General features: G+C 39.5%; 2 protein-coding genes across 15 annotated transcripts in view; one reads left to right on the top strand and one right to left on the bottom strand.

Moving 5' to 3' along the window:
* Nucleotides 1–20,702, top strand: part of camk2d2 (calcium/calmodulin-dependent protein kinase (CaM kinase) II delta 2) — a 41,239-nt gene extending 20,537 nt beyond the window's left edge. Inside the window, exons 4-22 of one of the 13 annotated variants that reach the window (XM_058064589.2) lie at nt 1,223–1,277; nt 1,706–1,771; nt 2,195–2,267; nt 4,366–4,468; nt 4,547–4,630; nt 4,777–4,871; nt 6,088–6,210; nt 6,303–6,386; nt 6,579–6,621; nt 8,897–8,934; nt 10,867–10,926; nt 12,863–12,907; nt 14,057–14,105; nt 14,488–14,586; nt 14,985–15,005; nt 15,284–15,359; nt 15,445–15,539; nt 17,615–17,843; nt 18,979–20,702. In XM_058064589.2, coding sequence (XP_057920572.1) covers nt 1,223–1,277; nt 1,706–1,771; nt 2,195–2,267; nt 4,366–4,468; nt 4,547–4,630; nt 4,777–4,871; nt 6,088–6,210; nt 6,303–6,386; nt 6,579–6,621; nt 8,897–8,934; nt 10,867–10,926; nt 12,863–12,907; nt 14,057–14,105; nt 14,488–14,586; nt 14,985–15,005; nt 15,284–15,359; nt 15,445–15,539; nt 17,615–17,843; nt 18,979–18,982 — 1,442 coding nt within the window. In that variant the 3' untranslated portion in view covers nt 18,983–20,702. Of the gene's footprint in view, nt 1–1,222; nt 1,278–1,705; nt 1,772–2,194; nt 2,268–4,365; nt 4,469–4,546; nt 4,631–4,776; nt 4,872–6,087; nt 6,211–6,302; nt 6,387–6,578; nt 6,622–8,893; nt 8,935–10,866; nt 10,927–12,862; nt 12,908–14,056; nt 14,106–14,487; nt 14,587–14,984; nt 15,006–15,283; nt 15,360–15,444; nt 15,540–17,614; nt 17,848–18,978 lie in introns of those variants that run through there. The other 12 variants (XM_058064570.2, XM_058064580.2, XM_058064597.2 and 9 more) reach the window with 12 other exon arrangements.
* Nucleotides 20,703–21,920: 1,218 nt separating this feature from the next.
* Nucleotides 21,921–24,195, bottom strand: part of LOC131098204 (uncharacterized) — a 69,830-nt gene continuing 67,555 nt past the window's right edge. The window contains exon 50 of one of the 2 annotated variants that reach the window (XM_078793279.1): nt 21,921–23,891. In XM_078793279.1, the coding sequence (XP_078649405.1) occupies nt 23,687–23,891 (205 nt within the window). In that variant the 3' untranslated portion in view covers nt 21,921–23,686. The remainder of the gene's footprint in view (nt 23,892–24,195) is intronic. The other variant, XM_058045948.2, reaches the window with a different exon arrangement.

Raw genomic sequence — 24,195 nt, forward strand, 5'->3', positions numbered from 1 at the left:
CTTTTTTCCTTCATCTTTTTTTACTTCCTCTTTCCGAACTTCCACTTTCACATTCAGCAATATATTCGGATGGCTATTTGTATTTAGTGTATTCTTATATTATTGCAGGTTATATCATTAACTGGTAATTGGTAAGCCATAAAAAACATAGACTAGAATTGTACATATGAGTCATATCCTTGCTCTTGTCTTTGATAATATGGGTGTGTTTGCTGTAAATATGAAAAAAATCAGACCACGACATTAAACACACCATTCTCGTAATCATGTATGTGCTTGGCTGTCAGCATAATTAATTATGATACAAATAGGGATGTTCTGATCTGGGTTTACAGTGCTGATATCGATCCTGATCATCCATGAGTGAAATAGTCCGCTACTGATATCAATACTGATTCCATAGATTAAGTATAAATGTTTACTACTGACTATATTAGGTGGTTACCAAGGTTTTTTCTTGTGAGAGCTACTTTTACAAAATGAAAATGGCGAAGACCTACTCATTTTATAACATTTATTTTTAACAACAAGAACCAGAACAGGAAGAAAATGCTGGTATACACAACGTTTTGTATTTCATAGTGCATTTTTTTTTAGTCTTGTCACATTATTAACTGAAAACCTGAATGAAAACCAGGTTTGTCTGCCCTTGCTGTGCCCCTCCAGCCACATCCGCTGCCTTCTGTACCGCAGATGCATCTGACCCCCTCTTCTGTGCGAGGAGTCAAAATGCCGGCACTTGTCCATCAGCTCGGTACCACTGCTGAAATCACTGTGCACAATGCGCCTTTCAAGCGCAGCGCACACGCTCACCATGACCGTGCTCAAACGCGTAGCCCGACCCAGACCCGCACACAATGAAAGTTCCTCCTGCACTAAAAATGCTACATAGTATATGCATGCTCCCAAATGCGTACTGAGGCGGTACTCACCCCCAAATTATACCCACACTTGCAAGTACAGCAGGTTGGAACCGTTGCAACGTTATAAAGCAAGTATCGGCCGATATTGCTTTTTCACTGATATCAGCTGATACCGATTTGATACCGATACCGATCGGAGCACCAGGAGATGTAACCCATAAAAATATGTAGCATTAAAATCCTACTTCAGAACATATTTTTTTCTTATTTGCATACTTAGCTGTGTACAGAAAACTTAACATGCAGGGCATATACTGTACAGTACTACTTGCTGACTTTCATTTGTTTATTCTCTGCAGTTCGACTCCATGACAGCATATCAGAGGAGGGCTTCCACTATTTGGTGTTTGATCTGTAAGTCACATATTCCCACAAACAATCCACTTGTCACATTCAAGCATAAGATATTCATTCCTAAAGCCGACTGGTACACCATTTGTGTCCCTTAAGCCTATGTAACTTTAGCAACTTTTTACAAAAACAACACTCAACGCTGATTTCAAAGAATATGAGCCAAATTGTGTCACAAATTTTTTCGAATCAGTACTGTGTGGCATTTAATGTCGTTGTCTTTATCTGCTAAAACATTTAATGGGTTCTTCCTTTGCCCATGCACTACCACTCAACATAGTTTTGGGAGTAATCTGTTGCCAAGACTGTCAAATACTGAAAATTTGTCAAAACACGCAACCCCGCTTTGTTGTCTGTGCTATTATTTTTCTGACAAATACACCACATGGTGGCGCTGCAGTTAAACAAGTGTTTCCTTTTGTGTCCATCAGCGTGACAGGAGGAGAGCTCTTTGAGGACATCGTCGCCCGCGAGTACTACAGCGAGGCCGATGCCAGGTAATACGCACGCTACGCTCCTTTAACGCCGTCTCAGATGACAACTGCGGGTCTTGTGTATTTGTGTGTGTCGCGTATGGTCGTCGCCGAGGTGTGATGCAGCTGCCTCCCCTTGGAGGCATCTCAAAGAGCTATTTATAAAGGTGATTAATGACATATGCCTGCGGTATTAATCAAAAACGGCCTACCTCGCCGTGCCAGCTAGTTGTGCGGAGTAGGTTGGGATGAAGGAATACAGGGAACAATTCGTCTTCTCGTTTGTTAGCTTGGGTTTGTCTACAACACCATACATAAATGTCCGATGAGGATGACGATGAATTGTTATGGACCTGTTTCCTCTCGGATCTCTCCTCTTCATGTCCTTGCTGTACATTTTGTCACATGACTACCCTTATTTACTGTACTTACTCCTTCTGCCCTCAGCCATTGCATACAGCAGATCCTGGAGAGTGTTCATCACTGCCACGTTAATGGGATTGTCCACAGGGACTTGAAGGTCTGTATAACCCGACCCCTTACATCTTTGGTTACTGTGTCAAGTTCTATTATACAGGAAGCTATATTCAAAAAGACAGATGGAGGTGTCGGGACAAAGTTATAATGTGACATATCTTTTGTAGACCTGCTTTATGAAAACTTCTACTTTTGCAAAGCTATAACATAATTTTAGCAGTGTGTTTATGAATGTGTATGTATAATGTATAAGGCAGCTGTGCTTATCTGAACCTGAACTACTGTATATAATAATACTAGATGTTTTTTTAGCCACGGTTCTTTTTGGACCAGGGGCCTCAAACGCACCTTACCTGGAGTCCGCTGGAGAATGAGTATGGTTCGCATCAAGTATTCCACATAAAATCTTAAACATAAATAGAAAAATATAACATATTATGGCAGGGCCGCATAGTCAGGGAAGACCTGGGTTCAATTCTCTGCTTGGGCATGTCTGTGTGGAGTTTGCATGTACTCCCCATGCGTACGTGGGTTTTGTCCGGGTACCCCGGGGTACTCTGGGCACTCCGGTTTCCTCCCACATTGCAAAAACATGCTAGGTTAATTGGTGACTCCAAATTGTCCATAGGTATGAATGTGAGTGTGAATGGTTGTTTGTCTATATGTGCCCTGTGATTGGCTGGCGACCGGTCCAAGGTGTACCCCGCCTCTCGCTCAAAGACAGCTGGGATAGGCTCCAGCATACCTGTGACGCTAGTGAGGATAAACGGCATAGAAAATGTATCGATGGGATATATTATGGCTATTGTTTTTTAAAAAGTTGCTTATTGTTTATTATTGTCCATTGTATTAGTAGTTGTCCATGTGTGTTTGTGTGTTTGTACCGTGATTGTAGTTAGTATTCTAGTCGAGTGACCTCCCTGTTCACTTCACTGTGACAAGTTCACTGTGAGTTCAGTGTTGGCTAATGCTTGCCCAATTACTGAGCCTTTCTGCCTGTACTGTCTCTGACCATCTATTGTGTGCCTCAAGATTGCCACAGTGTTGCCTCCTCGTTAATGGAATAGCGGGGGCAGAATTGCGGAATTCGCCAGTAAAAACACTTTCTACTTTTAAATGCAGAATGTCGCAGATATTGACAAAAGTGTTTGGTTAAACTGTAATGAGTATCAATAGCAACTGCTAACTATACATGGTCTTCCTCTAAAACTTATCCTAAGATTGCAGAGAATTAGGATTATTAAGTCTTGCGTTTGTGTGTCGAGGTTGGTGTGTTAGTCTAGTGACAGGAACGAGCGCAATCACAAATCAGGACCCTGCATTTGCATAATTATGTACAAAAATATGCTGTGATTTGAAAGATTTTCCAAGTCATGAATATTCCGATGCTTGTCTGCATGCTCATAACCTCCCGCGGGGTGACGGTATGCGGAGGAAAGAGGCTGTCATGAATATGTTCCAATCAGTTGTGAACATGTGTGACAGGAAACAGAATGAACGTCTTGCTGTCCTCCAATAGTTTGCACTTGAGATTTTCAGATGCTTTACAATAATGGAAGATTTATTCCTCACTATGTAAACTATTATGTAGATATATTCCATTTGTCAGCTGGTTTCGGTGTCCGATTGAGTCAGGTCTGCCATCGACTCACATCTCATAGGCTGTCTGTGCTGAGAGTCTGTAAATGTTAGAAAATGTATAATTCATTGCACAGTGATATCTAAAATGGCCTAAGGTTCACAAAGACCTTTCTGCATCTGTGACCACAACTGTAGGGAAGTTTAGCCCAGCATTGTACGCTAACTGCCTCTGCTATGTAAATCGTGTGACATCATAATAAAGCACATGGATCGGTCCTGAAATGACAATTCCATGTCCATTCTTTAGCCAATCACACAAAGGATATATTGTACTGTACAAAAATGCAAAAAACTGTGTACCAACATCTTTGTCATTTTTGCAGAGAAATAAACAATATTGTAGGAAGGGAGTCCCCCTAGGTGTGGTTTTAAGACCACTTTATTCTTAAATCTCCAATACTTTCCATCAAGAGTTAGTTTAACTGATGAGGTTTTACGTCTGTCTGTCTGTTGGACACTTGTCTCTAACCACTTTGACTCCACTCCGTTTGACTCTGCAGCCTGAGAACCTTCTTTTAGCCAGTAAGCTGAAGGGAGCTGCTGTCAAGTTGGCTGATTTTGGACTGGCGATCGAGGTGCAGGGTGACCAGCAGGCATGGTTTGGTGAGTATTTTTCACATCCCTCATTGTCTTGTCTAGATTATCCACTATTTCTTCCATTGCTTCATTGCACTCTTCCAGGTTTTGCTGGCACCCCGGGGTACTTGTCTCCAGAGGTTTTGAGGAAAGACCCGTACGGGAAACCAGTGGACATGTGGGCCTGTGGTAAATAAGTTATTTGTATGATGCTTCAGTCCAAGTGATCTGGAAAATATACAATACAGTATAACGGACACTGACATTAAGCTACAGAATACTATTTACTGTATTTGTTGTTTGTGTGCTGAACATCAAATGTCATACCATCCTAGGAGTGATTTTATACATTTTGCTGGTGGGTTACCCTCCATTCTGGGATGAAGACCAGCACCGCCTTTATCAACAAATCAAGGCCGGGGCATATGATGTAAGTGCAATCATCTGCACACATACACACACATACACACACACAGAATCTTAAATACTCTACAGCAGGGGTCTCAAACTTAATTTACCTGGGGGCCACTGGAGCTAGGGTCTGGGCAAGGCTGGGCCGCATCAGGTTTTCCAAAAAAAAAAAAAAAAATTTTTTATTAAAAACAGAAAAATATACAAACTTATACTTAAACTTAAATATACAATACTTTGGTTCCGATTTTCTACAAGAAAAGCTCAGTAATAAATAAATAGAATATAATAATAAAATAATATAATAAATAAATAAAAATAAATAATAATAATAATAATAAAACGGCAGATAATAAAAACTTAAGAAACCACATAAAGTTGGTGGGTAGACAAATTATTTTTTTCAGATTAAAATGAACAAAGCATTATTAGAGCCCTGTAGACATGACAAAACACGACTATAGTCACATTTATACTTTTTTTTATTTACAACATATTGCGCAACTGCAGGGTCTTGAGACACATGCTAACTCGCAAACTAGAGAGCTAGCGACCAAAACGGTAGCCTTCAAGTTATTTTCTTTAAACTTAAATAGCCAAAAACTTACCACTTCCACACGGATAGGGAGGATAACTATTAACAGTTATTTAACCTTTAACATGAACATTAATCAAACGTAATCATTTTTTCTGGGTACATGATACCATACAGCATCCATATCAAACTTGCGCGGGCCGCACTAACATTAAACTTTCATATCAAGGCGGGGGCCTCAAACTAGTGTCCTGCGTCCCACATTTGGCCCACGGGCTGTGTGTTTGAGACCCCTGCTCTACAGGGATATCCAAACAAATTAGGATGATATTAATATTCATGGGGCAGAAAACAGGGAATCCATTGACTTTGGCATATTATTATATAATATATTATAAAAAAATATTGACGGACAAAGGTAGTATATGTAGTATTCTGGCTACTAGGTGTCAGTAATGTTTCATGAGTGAGAGTTTCGTCCTTCACCCCCACTAAACATTTCTTAAGTAAATCAATTGTGTTATTTCATGTCTACAGCTCTCTAATAATGGTAAAAAATTATATTTAGAAGATCATAAAATCATAATTATGATATATTCCATTTATTAATCTTGAATCCTACATTGAGGAAATTCAGAGGGTTGACCGTGTTGACAATATTTGTCTTTTACTTTCTCATGTGAATTTTATTGTTTGATAGTTCCCATCCCCCGAGTGGGATACCGTAACTCCCGAGGCCAAAGATCTGATCAACAAGATGCTGACCATCAATCCGAGTAAACGCATCACCGCCGCCGAGGCCCTCAAACACCCATGGATCTGCGTAAGTGTCCTTCCCTCAAAGTGTATTATGCATTTCATACATTTTCCTTCCCATCTAATCTTCAAAATCCTCCCATCTTTTTCCTCGTGTAGCAACGGTCCACTGTAGCTTCCATGATGCACAGGCAGGAGACTGTGGAATGCCTGAAGAAATTCAACGCCAGGAGGAAACTCAAGGTGAGATGTCTGTTATCTTTTTATTTCGGCAACAGCAATCCCCGGAGCCGTCTATCTTTATGACTTTGCCTTTCTGACTTCAAATAAAAGTAACAAGTCACAGTGAGCTTTTTCCTTGCTGGAACCTTCTAATCAATCCTACTCTGTCTGCCGCCTTCCTCCACTTCCTCCTTCCCTTTCCTGTCACTGCAGGGGGCCATTTTAACCACTTTACTGGTCACAAGAAACTTCTCAGGTATGTCTCCCTTCCATGTGCCGATATTACCATCTAAAATAAAAATAACCTAACTCTTGCGAAGCAACAATATTATAATGTCACCTTTAAAATTTATTTAAATGATTAAGCCTAATCTATAATATCTGTGGACCTGCCAGGTCACCTTTCATCTTACATTGGCTAGATTGCTTCAGCATGTATATTTATTCGATTGAACGTGAATGTGAGTGTGAATGGTTGTTTGTCTCTATGTGCCCTGTGATTGGCTGGCGACCAGTCCAGGGTGTACCCCGCCTCTCGCCTGAAGACAGCTGGGATAGGCTCCAGCATGTCCATGACCCTCGTGAGGATAAGTGGTATAGAAAATGGATGTATGTATGGATTTATTGGATTGGTTTCATGACCTTTGCACCCTACCACATCAATTTTCTTGAGGTTACACGATTTAAATATTGGTGATTATGAAATACAAAATGCTAGTTTTCTATATTTTATTCTTCAAGTATTTAGTCGTGTATGTCTGACCCAATATCTGATTAACTCAACTCCATTTATTTGTCGTTATTGCTACTGTTTTGCAACGTTTATCACACAACCACAGCCAGAGTCGGTGCGAACAAAGAAGAAAAAGTATATTTTGATGAATTGTCTTGTCATGAAAAGCAGCTTATAAATCAATTTAAGATGAAAACAGGCTGCTTATCAATGCCTTCGCTCTGTTTATCCATGATGTAAAAGGTTTTCTCGGCACAACAATGACGTTCATAAACATTCATTTGTCTTTATCATCTCTCCTTGAGCTCTACTCTGTCATGTCTGACATTACTTTTTTTAACCTTTTCTTTGACAATTAAGTGTTTCTTCCAAGGATTTTCCTTGCATGTTTTGTGTCGTTATTCTACGGTGAAGTGTTTCATAGCATTTGTGTCACTTTTTATTCATAATTTTCTTCCTTTTTGTTTGTTTTTTTCACATTTCTTTGCTTTTGTTTGGATTGTGGTATCAATATGAGGTAAGAATTTTTGTGGAAGTTGCAACCTTTCATTTGTTATATTTTATTTGTCTTAATAGACCAGGGGTCTGCAACCTTTCCTATGAAAAGAGCCATTTTACCCCCCTTAGAAGAGAATAGAAGAAATAGAAGTGCAGTGAGCGTGCATGTGTAAGGGATGCCAACTAGTAGGGTTATCATGGTATCATTTTGGTGAAACCTCGCTACCTGACGCCTGAAGAAATGTGTCGCACGGTGAATTGATAGCCTGTTTCTTTTAGTTGGCGACCATCAGCTGTGATGAGCTCACATGCTGATGGAATTATGAGTCTCCCACGGTTTTGGCCATCAAATTTGGAATGAATTTTGGTGTATCCAAGTAGTTCAAATTGCTGGTATTGGCGATAAACTTACATAAAAAATTGTACATGTTTATGTGTACATACATAAATGTATATGAAAATTACTGTAAACTTACCTGATTTATTTACTCTTGCGCAAACAAGTTCCCATGCTACTGTTTTTAAAATGATCTCTAATTTATTTTTGAGAAATATCAAATATATCCGGGAAAGTATTACTTTTTGTTTAGCTGTGTGAGAGAGAACTGAATAGCATCCTATGTGCTCAGATCTCTGCCAGGATGCATTCATGGTCTCACACAAAGTTGGATTTTTTAAAACTCATTACAACTCATTACTCATTTTCCACACTCGGGTGTTAAAAAAATATTTGAGCATAGCAAAGGGAGCCACAACAAAGACATTCTGCTCTGGAGCCATGGGTTGCTGACCCCTGTAATAGGCAGTCACATACTGTATGCATGGAGATAACATGTTTGGTGCGTTATAGCGCTGCACGCTTGCAAAATTCCCAGCACATGTTTAAGAGGACATTTATAGCTGGATATGTAGCATGCAGTTTAAGAGGCTCTTTCAGCTGTGTGAGAAATGTCATGCGTAGAGGATAAGAGCATGCTAATGTGAGCACAAATCACTAACTTAGGAATCTGTCAGGGGGGGGGGGCTTGGATGTAGATGAGATTTCCCTCTCATCACTTGCTAAATACACCCGGTGCACCATGCACCCATGTGAGTTAATACCTGAAGGAAAAATAACCTTGTGGAAATGATGATGCCATCCGAGGCATATGCCGCTTTGCATTTGAGATCTTGCAGTTCATTTAGCACCCAAGTGCACTGTACTGATAAGTTTGCTGCATGTTAGTGAAATCCACTTACTCCACATCTTTACAGCGTTGCGTTGAAGTTTTTTTCCCCTCTCTCTTCTCATCCACAGCAGCCAAGAGTTTGCTGAACAAGAAGCCCGATGGCGTTAAGGTGAGTCGCTAAAAGCACAACGGAACGTTTGGGTGTCTGAGAAGCATTAAAGATACTTATCATGCATTGTGCACTTAGCAACATCATCATTCAGGGACAGTCACGCCAGGCGGCAAGAAATGGTTGTTATTTATTTGCTTGATCTCAAACAGTGGTACCGCAGACAACATTGACTGAGGTACATTTCTCGTATAATCATCCTTGTTTTCTGCTCCTGGTGTCACTCTGGTTGACAATATTATCACACTGCAGTGTCCATTCCGATTCGGGAATTAACCCCTCATCCATGTGACCTCATCCCATTTCAGTACAGTAGGAGAAAAAGGTTAACTTGAATATGACTTGAATATTGAATGTACAGTATTTTGACCCAATTACAGATCACATATACAGTGGAACCGCAGTTTTCGTTTTACCGGATTCTGTGTTCAATGAAAATTTCTGCCACAAATATGTCAATTTTTTGTACGCTATCTTTGTCTCGGCTATCATGTGGCCAACAAAAGCGTTGAGAGCTCAAATAAAGCATCCATGCTTTGGTGACTCTCTCTGTGAAGAATGGATTGAAACTGGGCCACTATAGACAGATTCCAGCCAGAAAATCCTTTATTATGTGTGTAGGTGTTTTTTTTGTTTATAACTCTGTGTCCGTCTTCTTTCTGCTCAAACAAAGCATTCACACATTGGTGACTTTCTGTGTGAAGAATGGATCATGGTTCTTTTAGAACTGGGCCACTATAGACAGATTCCAGCCAGAAAATCCTTTATTATGTGTGTAGGTGTTTTTTTGTGTATAACTCTGGCCGTCTTCTTTCTGCTCAAACAAAGCATTCACACATTGGTGACTTTCTGTGTGAAGAATGGATCATGGTTCTTTTAGAACTGGGCCACTATAGACAGATTCCAGCCAGAAAATCTTTTATTATGTGTGTAGGTGTTTTTTTTGTTTAGAACTCTGTGTCCGTCTTCTTTCTGCTCAAACAAAGCATTCACACATTGGTGACACTCTGTGTGAAGAATGGATTATGGTTCTTTTAGAACTGGGCCACTATAGACAGATTACAGCCAGGAAATCCTTTATAATTTGTGTGTGGGTATTTTTTATTTTTTTATTAATTTGTTAATTAAATGTAAAAATCCTGAAATGTATTGGTGCACTCCGTCATTGGACAATTTATTGGTATTTCAAAATATATAATGCCTGTATTTGCAGTTAAGGAAGATGTAGTCACCGATACAATTCCAATTGTTATATATTGTAAATATTACGCCTGGTTTTCTGCATGTGAAACTGTAATTATTGTCTATAAAATGTGTTTTCAATTAATAATTTTGCTGGTCTGAAAAGGATGAAAAGGATTTACATGATTTATTGCTCAGTTTCACTTTTTGTTGACGCTTTTGGAACATATTATTGATGAAAACCGAGGTTCCACTGTAGATAGAGATCTGTCATTCGGTGATTAGCGATGGCTCAATCGAGGAACACATGTATTGTTCAACCTGCAACATCCAAGTTGACAGTATTTTTGTACAGACAATGTTCTAAGTAACATTTTTACTTTCTTAACAGTCATACAAGTGTAAAAATAACTGCTGTGGTGATGTGTGGTAAACATGTAAGAAGATGCTCCTTTTGTTGCCATCACAACTGCTCTTAAAAAACATGCTAAAAAGGATAATTTAAATACTTTTGAGATTTGCTGAAGCCTCAGGAAATACATACATAAACCAAAGGTTTTTGTGCATATTTTTCATGCCTATATTTCTACAATCTATCAAGTCCGAATAGAACATTGAAAAGTGAGGATGATTGCTTTGGTCTTTGCTGAGGTGATGGACAAAAGTGTGAGTGTATGCACATGTGTGGGTGTGTTAGTGTGTGTGTTTGTGTGTATGTGTCATATCCCCTCTACACTGCCCCCCTTGCAGGTCAACAACAAAGCAAACACAGTGACCAGTCCTAAAGACACTGGCCCTGCCCCTGCACTGGTATACACACTCACCTACACCCACACCTTCATCCGACAAAGCTCTGCATCCCACCAACCACTGTACTCACCCCTCTGCCCCCCTCCCACCACACTTTTCATTACCTCGGTGTGGATGAGGTACAGGCTCATCTTTTGTCTCACTTCATTTTTTTGTTTTTGGATCTCAGGCTTTATGTGACCATTTCACTGAATAAGACACGTATGGGCCACTTCATTAGGCACACTTGCACACTCTCATGAGATTCGGTACAAGAGCTGTATCGCTTTACAAAGGGAACAAAGGTTTGATTGAGTTACTAAATTAACATGTTTAGTAGTGTGTGTTTTAAAACTAATATTTAGTATTGTTAATATTTTATATTGTTGAGTTATTGTTACATAATAGGCAATTATACCAGGTCAGTCACAGGGCACATACTATATAGACAAACAACCATTCACACTCACATTCATACCTATGGACAATTTGGAGTCGCCAATTAACCTAGCATGTTTTTGGAATGTGGGAGGAAACCGGAGTACTCGGAGAAAACCCACGCATGCACGGGGAGAACATGCAAACTCCACACAGAGATGCCCGAGGGGGAATCGAACACGGGTACATAGAAATATATTGTATATAATCCTGTACTGTCATTTATTTTTGTTTTTATAAAATACAGTAAAAATTGCAAAACAATTGCAAATCAGAATTAATTAATTTGAAAACTGATTAATCTGATTAAAAATTGTACCCAAGCCATGACGCTCTTTTATAACTTTTCTCTGTCCTGAACACATCAACAGATATACAATTCAACTTCAATTACGTGGTGTCCTTGAATGCACCCTCACATTGCTCATCGTAACACAGTTACGTCAACAGAAAGTCAATTTTCTGCTACGATGAAAGAAACTAATCTTTTAGCACGAATTTAATTCTGGAGTTCATTCAAATACATAGTTCACACAAATGGTGATTAATCATGATTAATTCATTTGAAAACTGTATTAATTTATTTAAAAATGTCATCATTTGTCAGCCCTAAGAGACACATAACAATACAACACAGCAAACATATAATCATAGAATGAAAATAGGATGAATACTGTCCAACATGGATACTTTTAAGAAAGAAGAAAACATCAGATGACTTATTTGCTTAAAGGCAGAATTTTCGATACAGTTCTTGTATTCAATCTCATTTGACCATGCAAGTGTGTATACAATGACACGGCCAGTCTAAATATGCTGCATCATAAATTAAATGGGGTAAAAATGTGTAGCTCAGTTTTTGGGCTATCCCTGAATGAACCAGCTTTTATGGCTCCTTTAGCAAAAATAAATAAAATGTACTGATTTGAATGCATTCATATGAACGAATGTGCATGATGGTCACTATGAATTCAATACATACTGTAATATAATAAATGTGCATTAAGAGGCAGCCTTGACCACAAAAGCACCTCCCTCTGTCCTGAGAGAATGCCTTCCTTCCCTATCCTCCCTTTCATCATGTACCTCCTCCATGCATGTATCTATGTTAGTGATTAGCCATGACAAGGCATGTTCACTGTTTGCTGCCGTGTCCGTGTACAGCTGCCGTGTGTGAGGATATGCGCTCCTTGGCTCAGTGCGACTGCAGTGCGATGCGCTGCATGACGTCAAAGATTTATTGTGCTGCCATTTGCTAGACGGTTGATTACGCATGAACATGGCTCATCTCTTTCTTGCTCCTCTATTCTGTCCTCTCTGTGTGTGTCTTAAAGGCGCACACACACACATATACACAGGATGATGTCATAATCTAGAGTAATCTGAGTGAGTGACTAGAAAGACAGTTGGCTAGTGGGAGGGATTCTACAAAAGACAAGACATCAGTGAGATATATATATTGATAAATCATTATGATGATGATGATGATACTCATATGGTCTTGCATGTTCTTCATAAGGAACCACAGACGACTGTGATCCACAACCCTGTGGATGGAAATAAGGTATTTGTGGGCATTTTTCTATGTAAAAGCATCAATATTGTACAGGTATTTCCTCAAATAGTGGCCTCCACTGTAATGCATACACCATCTCCTCATTCAGGGAGTGTGATGCAATGACTAGGAATGTCCGATTATATCGTCCGCCTCATATTATCAGCAGATTTTGGCAGAAAAATGCCATATCAGATCATATCGGTATCTGTTTCACAAAGCAACAAAGCTTACCAGTTTAGTACGTCCACAGTCTGGAATTATTATAGAAGTTTTGCCTTTGGGTTATAAATATGCAATTTGGAATGACTGTAAATTTCCATTAATGTGTAATCTAATTAACTTGTAATCTAATAAGAAGGCTCCCTCAAGATTCACACGCATCACTATACATCAACGTAGTACTTTCACTGACTGTATGAGTCCAGAGTTTCATACTTTTGTTCATGCTTGGATGTTTGTGCCACATCGAAATGTGCATCTTACCAAATTGTAGCATTGCTGTTGATAGTAGGGGAACCTGTTACAAAAGTTGACTCTTGCTTATGGTTATTCATTCATTCATTTTCTACCGCTTTTCCTCACGAGGGTTGCGGATGTGCTGGAGCCTATCCCAGCTGTCTTCGGGCGAGAGGCGGGGGTTCACCCCGGACTGGTCGCCAGCCAATCACAGGGCACATATAGACAAACAACCATTCACACTCACATTCAAACTTAGCATGTTTTTTGGAATGTGAAATCCCAGGCACATGCAAACTCCACACAGAGGGTGGAATTGAACTCCGGTCTCCTGGCTGTGTGGCCTGCTTGCAAAATACTCAACCACCGTGCAGCCGCTTATGGTTATTTTATTATATTTTATATTTGAGAAATGCATTCAATGGCATCAGAGTAACTGTATTTGTTTGAGTGAAGAGCTGCCAGCAATATTGGTATTAGTATGTGCTGAACATTATCGATTATTGTAATAAATATGGTAATAAATACCTGGTCCTCTCTGCAGTTGGAAGTAAATAAGAAACCCCAGCCACTACATGAGGAAATACCCTACAAGTCAAATTCTGAATAATTTACAGTAAAACATTTTTTTATTTCAACCATGACAGAAGATCATTTTTCATTTTTAGTTATAGCTAACATTTCCTGTTTATTGCTAAGGAATCCATTGAGAGTGCCAACACCACCATAGAAGATGAGGATGTTAAAGGTAGGACAAGTTGTGACTGCTTCTCAACTACGCACTGTGTGGTTTTAATTCCCTCCCTCCCCCCACCGTCGCTGCAATCATAGATCTTTCCATCCTGTGTGTTTTCCTTCATTAGATTTTTTCCAAAACAAGCCACCATGAAGTGTCGTTCGTTTCTGCGGATTTCCTCCTTCCTCCTTGTATTCTTTTCTTTGTGTGCATCATTGATGCAATAGCTTGTTAACAAAGCTTGCTGTTTTCAGTTTTGCAAACATGTTTGTTTCTCCTTCTTATTATTTTTTTGTCAAGAATATGTTTTTTTCTTTCCCCACAATCCTTTTCCTCACATACAACCACACAACCGTTGTGCCCCCCACCCCACCACACCATGCAACTCTTGCAGCCCTTCGTCTGGGCAGCTTAGTGAGTGGTATCTTGAGCTCTAAGAGCCGTTCCTCACAGATGTCTGAGTCAAGGCAGACTCCCACTTCCTCATTTCAAAGTAAGTCCCTCTATTGTGATGTGACGGGATGGGATGGGGGGGATGCTCCATCTGGTTCCCCTTGTGTTACCTACCCAGCCTTCAAATGCAGCAAGGAAACTGCTCACGCTGTGACTAAAAAAAAAAAAAGACATTTTTGTACGTTTTAAAGCATTGCTGAAATTGATTTGGATGACACACATTCTATAATTCTCTAATTTTGTTTCTTTTTTTTGTATTGTAATATATGCTTCTTAACTCCCTTTTACCCTCTGTCTGGCTTACCCCACCATTTACTGTTATATATACTGTGCTGGTCAAAGTATATATATATATATATATATATTTATATTTACCTTATGACAAATGAACATGTCTTTGTGTTGCACGGAATAAGTCATGTTTTTAATATCCCCCAGCCTGCACCAATAACACTAAAGGTAATCCTTCACATTCATTAGTCAAATAGTTTTGTTTTTGACTTTCCCTGACCCCCCCGTGTTACTTATTAGTCATGGAAGGATGGCTACTTTATTTCCAGTATGCGGAACAAAAGACCTTTCATGTCTAATAACCTTTAATCCCTGCTAGTTTTGTAGATTAGAACATCATTTGAGGATGCTCTCACACCTATCCATGTTCTGCCTGAACTCATTCTCAAAGGTTATCGTTTGGTCAGTCGGTGCAGTTATTGTTGCTTTGTGGTTTTGTGTTGCAGCTCGTAAACAGGAAATTATCAAAGTCACCGAGCAGCTGATTGAGTCTATCAACAATGGAGACTTTGAGGCTTACGCGTAAGTCCTTCACATGAGGAAATCCATGGATTTTGGCAGATATCTTGCAGAAAGTTGATGTGTGAAAGTCTACGTGTGTTTACAGGAAAATTTGCGATCCTGGTCTGACTTCCTTTGAACCAGAAGCCCTGGGAAACCTGGTGGAAGGGCACGACTTCCATCGCTTTTACTTTGAGAATGGTGAGTCCATGCATATAAATGATGACAAGCTTTTAGCAGCACAAACTCCTGTGCATGGCAGATGAATTACATTTTGCACTCTCGATAGTCAATTCCAAGTATAGGACCGTGAAATATGTTGCTCTTGGCTGGCCAAAAACCGCCAAGGCAATGATGAAGGACCTACGTACATCCAGTACCTCACAAAAGGAGTACTCTCCTCACATGTCTGCATTCATTTTATTCTAGCTTCTCAAGGGACAATACTAGAAAAATATGACTACATATACAGTGTCATCCATGGGTATTGGAACAGTGAGACAAAGTTCTTTGTTTTTGCTGTGGACTGAAACCATTTGGGTTGAATGTAACAGCAGAGTAGAGCTCTCTTCGACTGAGGATTTCCATCGTCAATTCTGATTCGTTAGATTTTGTTCATAGTCGACTTGGTGAAGAGCTGTGAGGAGTGATTCAATTTAAAAATGGTGGGTGACACAACATACACAACGAGCTCCGAAAAATCATGTTTACAGGCAATTACACGGAAAAAAATATTGATGTTTTTCGTCTTAATGGTATGATGTCACAGCTCAAGAGGCGACAGAGCATAGGGGCTGTCTTTAAACGGGACCTATTATTATGCTTATTCATCTTTTCTGACTTCTAAATGTAGTTAGAATCTTGTATCCAAAGCGTCAAATAATGAAGTTTGCATTTGGAAGTGAGCCCTAAGAAGTTTTGGATAGCTCTACACGCTCAGTTTTACCGCTGCAGATTGCCTGCTATCAGTAAACATGGACCTACATATCCAGAAGTCCTCGGGAGCGCTTGGGAGTGTGACAAAATACAGCGGAGTTTGTGTACCTAGAAGAGTTAATTAAGTAAACCGTTTGGATCAGAAGCCTGACATCCGTGGAAAACACTGCTAGAAGAGGTGCACAATCTGGAAGATCTAGAAAGCTTTCTGTGTGTAGTTGCTCTACAGGAGTCCACAACTCAATACAAAGCGTATAAAATGATCATAATAGGTCACTATCTTGAATATTAATTGATAATTGATATAACAAGAGCTCTGCTGAGTGTTGTGTTGGTCGTACGAGCTTTTAACCTCAGCGCTTAGCACTCTTGACTCTCATGCTGAAGGTCCTGGGTTTGAGCCCAGCATGGGGTTGGCCGAACATGGAATGTAACATTCAGAATGGTGCTTAAATCTTAAATCACATGACATTTTTCATTGGCAACATTTGAGCTTTTATTTGCGGGTATTTACACCTGGTTTGTAAGCACAAGTTAGAAGATAGCACCTTTTGTTTGAACCATCTAATTTTTCATGTAAGGAAAAGTATTAGAACATGTGACTGTCAGGTGTGTTTTCTTGCCCAGATTTGTCCCATTATTGGATTATTCAGTCAATAAATAGCACAGAATGGGGAGGATAGGTTTTGTCTGTGTGGCGTTTAGAGGTCAAAACAACATGAAAACCAGAGCACTGTCAGAACCATTTCACAAACATTAGTCATAACCACTATGTGACCATTTGGAATGTCCTGAAGAAGAACTGGTATACTAGATCATAGGCATGAAAAAGGGAAAACATTACCAGTTGGTGACAGAAACATTGTGACCCTAAAACAACTGTGGGCGACATGAGTTACACCCAGCAGGGGGCAGGAGTGACGATCATTATCCGCTCTTCATGGAAAACTCCATCAACACTGGTACACCAGAAGAAGATGCAGAAGATGCAAACCAAGAATAGGAAAGTCAGGCTTTCTGTATTAGTCTACATAGTTGGCTCTCCATGACTCTTCATTGTAACCACACCATAGCTCATATTGGAAGTCATGCTATGATGGCATGGATAAGCCTTGGAGCAAAAAAAAAAAAAGAAATCTCCTAAGAATACTGACTGCTATAAATGGTAAGATGTCTGCACCTGAGGTAAAACTAGTTCAGATAAACGAGTTATGTCCCAGATACGTCAATGGTGTATGAAGGCATCATCAACATCATTGGCTTATAAGGGACAATCAAAGGTTATTATTATTTGTAGTCAACAAGGGATTTTTATACTTTCTTTGTTTTTTGTTTTGCAGCCCTGTCTAAAGGCAACAAGCCGGTGCACACCATCCTCTTGAACCCACACGTGCATCTCATCGGGGAGAACGCGGCGTGTATCGCTTACATTCGCCTGACCCAGTACATGGATGGCGCCGGCATGCCCCGCACCATGCAGTCTGAGGAGACCCGTGTGTGGCACCGCCGCGACGGGAAGTGGCAGAACATCCACTTCCACCGCTCTGGCTCACCTAGCATCCCCTCCCAGTAAGCACATCAATTCGTCTCAACGCAAAACGTTATCTTTGCTGACCCCTAGTGGCATTTCAGGGTATTGCCGATATACAGTATGTCCATTGTGTCCCAAGTATTGAGACACCTGGCCTTTACACTCACAACATTCATTCATTCATTTTCTACCGCTTTTTCCTCACGAGGGTCGCGGGGGGGTGCTGGAGCCTATCCCAGCTGTCTTCGGGTGAGAGGCGGGGTACACCCTGGACTGGTCGCCAGCCAATCACAGGGCACATATAGACAAACAACCATTCACACTCACATTCATACCTATGGACAATTTGGAGTCGCCAATTAACCTAGCATGTTTTTGGAATGTGGGAGGAAACCGGAGTACCCGGAAAAAACCCACGCATGCACGGAGAGAACATGCAAACTCCACACAGAGATGGCCGAGGGTGGAATTGAACCCTGGTCTCCTAGCTGTGAGGACTGCGCGCTAACCACGAGACCGCCGTGCCGCCCTTGTCCGGACATAAGAGAAATATTTTCAGCCAAAGGAATATTCAAGATATGCTCACATGAACACCGTCAATAAAATGCAATATGAAATATTAATAATTAATGTTAGCAGATGTACATGTCACAAGAGTCCTTGCGTGAGTATTCGCAGCCTGTTAGTCTTCTTAAATTGTAATATTTAGAATATTAATTAATTTAGAAAATGAATATTTAGAAAGGGCGGCACGGCGGTCGAGTGGTTAGCGTGCAGACCTCACAGCTAGGAGACCAGGGTTCAATTCCACCCGAGGCCATCTCTGTGTGGAGTTTGCATGTTCTCCCCGTGCATGCGTGGGTTTTCTCCGGGTACTCCGGTTTCCTCCCACATTCCAAAAACATGCTAGGTTAATTGGCGACTCCAAATTGTCCATAGGTATGAATGTGAGTGTGAATGGTTGTTTGTCTATATGTGCCCTGTGATTGGCTGGCCACCAGTCCAGGGTGTACCCTGCTTTTCGCCCGAAGACAGCTGGGATAGGCTCCAGCGACCCTCGTGAGGAAAAAGCGGTAGAAATTGAATGAATGAATATTTAGAAAGCACCAACAAAATCAAAAGTTGGTTATTTTCAGCATATTTTCACTCATTCATCTCCTCTGCCTTTCGCAGTTAATGGAATATGGTGTGCTTTGAAAAAACCCCGACAACATCCCATCCCATCTGCAAATGCGAGCGTGGAGCAGTCAAGCCACCCCATGACTGCGCTCTGACCTTTGACCCTCCTCTAAAGACATGGCACAGGACACACTTATTCATACATTTTAACAGTTACGGCATTTAATCAATGGACTCCATCCTTTCAATAGACCACCAGCAGGTGGCTCCACACGGTGTTAGGACATTATGAAATCAGCATATTGGCAACAGTTTTGTTCTTTAGTTTGTTTTTTTTTTATTTTAAAGATGTTTTGGTATGCATTTTAAATATATATCAATTAGAAATCTGCTGCTGTATCCTCTCCCGGAAAGTAGTTCAGTATTTTTTATGTGTATTTATGTGCGTGTAATACAAAATTAAAAACAAAACAAAAAAAAACAACAATTGGAAGATCCGAATGTTCAAATGGAGCTTGCTTTTAGTTCTGGTGATGTATATACATTGTGATTGTTGATGACAATTAAAACAACAACGTTGAGATTTGCTATTCTTGCTATCAGAGGATTTAATTGGATTTATGAGCTATATTTATGTTTGCTATGAGCTATAAGTCATACTGTTTGAATCGTCTGACTTCAATACTAGTTTAAATGTAAAGAAAGCAGAGCTTACACTTTGCATTGGAATATGTTTGCCTTTATATCAGTGATATAAGAAATAAGAGAATGTAGCATATATGTAATATATGAACATCCAAGATTATCGTGTAGTGCATGGGGTGTGGGGGGGGGGGATATTGAATAAGTACCATATGAAACTATAATAATAATATCTTCTGTTTGAGTTGTGAATCACTGACTTGTTTGTTAATGTTGTGCACCAGTCCTGTCCCAAATGTTTCTAACGTCCTCCAGTGTCATGGAAATGTTGTAAAAACAATAATACAACAATAAAATTACAAAAATCAAAGCTGCATATCAAAGGGGAAGGTTGGGAAAACAAACAAAAAAAAAATCCTGGTTGTTGAAGCACCTCTTAGGTTTTGTATAAAATGTTTAGGAAGAAAGCTAATTTTTCATAATGTTTGTACTTGTATTGTATGACTGTACATGTAGGGTCATTTTATTCTCATTTTATCCCCAGAGCGTTACATTGCCAATCGCACAGAAAATGCCGAAGTTGGTACCTTAATCAGATGGTCAGCTTGACTGAACGTACATGAAGGTTTTGGAGATGTGGTCAGACATGAGGGGTTCTCAGTTTTTTATCATTTTCATTTGCTTCGTCTCTTTTTCAGACTACAAAATACAGCAACCATCCTTTTTTTTTTGGAGGGAGGGGGGGCGTATGATGTCAATTCAATGCACAGATCCTTAACTCGTGTTTACCAGTGCGGCAATGGATGGCTTTTAATGTCTAAGAAATAAATAAAAGGAGGTAAACAGTGTGATCATGGAGGCGTTTCGCTTTGGTTTTGTGAAAATCGTTCACCCTGTTATATATTCTTTTTAAATTAACAAAAGAAATACAGTACATTCATTTACTTGGTGATTTTCTTGATTATTTTAAAGAATTCTAAAGTTGAAATAAGAGGTAATGTTTTTGTGGTGAAATGCTAGTACCCCCAATTTTATTATTTTTGAAAATATATATAACTAAGAAATATTTACTTGTATTAATTGTATGTGTTTTGTCCTCCTGAGACCCAGAAAAATAAAAGTTGCTTTTTTTTAAACATTAAATCACTGTCTTGAATCAGATTGATGGATGGAAAACAATACACCACAATAGCTGTCTGTGGACAGTAGAAAACAATATCTAAGTATCTACATCTTTTAATCGGATTAATCACGATTTTCACATTAATGTATCATGATTAATCACCATGTCACACTATATCTGTTTTTACTGTATTTCCACTGCAAAGGTAAAAATGTGTTGTTTGTCAGTAACAATGTGACTAAAACCACCACTTCATGTCTGCCATTAAAAATATAATAACTGAACAAATGTACCCTAAATTCCAGATTTTAAATTAAAATTATTAAATTAGAAACTACTAATTATTTATCCGGAGCCAATCACGTGCACTCGCAACAACTTTGTGCAATTGCAGCAGGTCATTTTTATAAAACACTATAACAACATAACATGGTGTCACCTTACAAAGAACACTAAACTCATCACACAGCAAATTAACTGCTCAAAAGTTATACTTGATAAAAAAATTCCATAATGCGCTGCATCTGCGCAATTGCATTCATGGGGCGCTGCAATGACGTCAGCCTCGTGGGTTCCGTGCTCTTCTGGCTCCATCTGGTGAACAGACGCAGATCCGTTTTCTATGCTGAGTCCTCCAGTGAAAATGTATTATGAGAAACATTTACTTTAAAACAAGTAAAAAACTGTAATTGTAATAAAACAATTTTCATATTTGTAACTGAACGATGTGTGAAACCAACTGCATGCTACACTCATCCATTCTCTCTCACTTTGTCCTCAAGGTTGTGCGTGTTTCTTCCGTCCACTTCTGCCACCTAGTGGTCGTTTGTGTGGCTTAAAATTGCTCTGAAGCAAATGCATAAGCGGGGAGTTGTGTCATCACGTCTTTTAGTCAAAAACTCGTTAAAAACATAGAAATATATGGTTTATTTTGGTTTATAAAAATGTATGACTTCATCTTTGGTATTGAATCAGTTAACGATGGCAAGCAAATGTTTTTCCTAATTTTTTTTGCCTAAGATGAGTTGATTATAAGTCTTCAGACCGGAGTACCCATAGAAAACTCCCCCACACACGGGGAGAACATGCAAACTCGATACAGAAATGCCTTAGCGAGGAATCGAGTCCGGGTCTCCTGGCTGTGTGACCTGCACGCCAACCACTCGTACACCGTGCTAATTAATGTCATAAGATGGATTTTTAAAAGTCATAAACAGCCCAGTCCAGTTATTATTACTATCCATCTCCAGTATTAAATATAAATAGATGAGGCACAAAAAGACATTTTTCAAATTTTATTCTGAGCTTTCGTTTATCAGCCATAAACACACTGCAGCCATTTTGTTTTATCATTTTGAACAGCAATACATGCCCTTATAGATATCTATACATATGCATCATGTGAGTATATAACTGTCAGCATCACAGAAAAAGGGGGCGCTCATTTTTTTTTTTTTTCCAAAATGAAAAATATACCTGTCACAGTGAACTTCCACAAAGTATGATTTCATCCTCCCTAAATCACAAAGTAAACAGTGATAGTGACATAAATACATGACATGATTGAGTTACATACAGTAGCAATGCTCGGGGGGAGGGAATAATGTTTTGTTGAAGCAGCCAACCCGTCTCCTTTCGCTTGTGTCATTATCTTACACGTACTCAATTTGTCCTGCCAAAACAAATGACACAAAAGATATACTTTACTTTATCACAGCCAGTGCACAAAAAAGCATGGAGGTGTTCCATCCTGACATTCAGGAGTGCAAATACAGGTTGTGTAAAATAAATCTATAGTTTCTATAGTTTGCGTACATAAATTAGTGCATACTTTTTGTCACTCCAAAAAAAAAAACAAAACTTTCACTCACAATCACACACTCAACACGTTAATAATAATAATAAATAAATCATAAATACTACAATTTTACCCATTTTCATGGCAAAATGTGACTTATTTTACAATAAATAACAACAAACTGACGCTGACTCAAATGAGAGGTACAATAACAAACCAATTGGGACCCTTAAATCAATAATGTACCCCAAATGGGCAAATTATTGGACACCAAGGTCAGCTTTATACCATTGTAACAGTTTTTTCCCTCATATCTAGAAAATAAATATCTATAATAAGACATAGAATGTGTTGAAAATAATCTCAGACCAAGCAGATGCTAACCGGGTCATGCATGGACCAACAAACATATAAGACTAACAGTACAGGTGCAATACTCACTCACACGATCAACATTCACACAATAAGAGCCATGATCAATCAGTTAGGACTCGGTGCCAAGAAAAAGTTTATAAATATAATGTAAAAACTAAAGATGAGTAATGTTAAATGGACAAAGATCATAATGATCGACGTTGATTAGTCATGCCTGCTCTACTTCACGTGATTGATTAATCATTCCTAGGCTACAAATGTCGGTATTGTCTAGATTAGATTAAATTGTCGTATATCAGAATGCCCAAAAGACAGATTACACATAGCCTACACAGAAACACAACAGCAGCAGCAGTAGTTAAATAAATACACTCGCATTTACTCAGACTGTTCGTCCAGTGAATATTCTTTGCAAAGGTTATCCTACAAAGTCCGGCTGTGAGAGGCAGTTGAGCCTGACGTGATTAAAAGTGCCCTCTAAGGAGGGTATTTTGCAGATGGATTGCAGATTTCTTTACCCTCAAGAGGTGTGGGATAAAACTGTTCCTTTTTTTTAAATATGTTTTTGTTGAATAATGAAAAGACTTTGTTGACATGAAACCTAAGATTGATCAGGAAAACGTTATTCTTTGGTCACAAAAACAAGGCAAAAATAATGAAATTCATGAATATGCAACGTCAGCAAGGAAAAGTGGATAATTTTTATCCTAATTAAATGGGAAGACTGGTAGCTTGTCGGTGCACGCTGAGATTACATGTGGCAAATGCATAGGATAAGTAGTAGGGGGACCTTAAAATAGTAGGGGGGTGCGTTACACATTCTTCTACTGTTCCTCTTTTTCATCACCATCGTGGTCCTCCGGTTCTTCTTTGTAGTAGTGATGAAAGAGCTGGTGCAGATGCTGCTGGAGTTCGTGGGGTTTGGACCCTTTAGTAGGGGTGTCCACTTGCTCGAGTAGGACCTGTTTGGGCTGCCCAGCTCCTTGCACCACTGTCCGTCTGAGGGTCTGACCTTTACGCATGTGGGCCCTGCACACGGAGAAGACCAAAAACAAGGAGGTCAGAAAATGAATCATTTTATATGGATGCTGAGATGCGGTCATGCAGGCCCTTAGTGTGAACATGCAAACTCCACATTGATGTGTGAGAATGGAAATTTGAACCCAGGTCTCTTGACTGTCAGGTAGATCTGTATCATGTCCGTGTAACCCTTCAAAAACTTCTTATGTCATCCCCAAGACTTTTGTCTGGACATCATCATATATTCATTCATTCATTCATTTTCTACCGCTTTTTCCTCACAAGGGTCGCGGTCCCAGCTGTCTTTGGGCGA

Source organism: Doryrhamphus excisus, linkage group LG9 (genome assembly GCF_037039965.1).
Source record: "Doryrhamphus excisus strain RoL-2023G ecotype Guam linkage group LG9, RoL_Dexc_Guam_v1.1, whole genome shotgun sequence".
NCBI lineage: Eukaryota > Metazoa > Chordata > Actinopteri > Syngnathiformes > Syngnathidae > Doryrhamphus > Doryrhamphus excisus.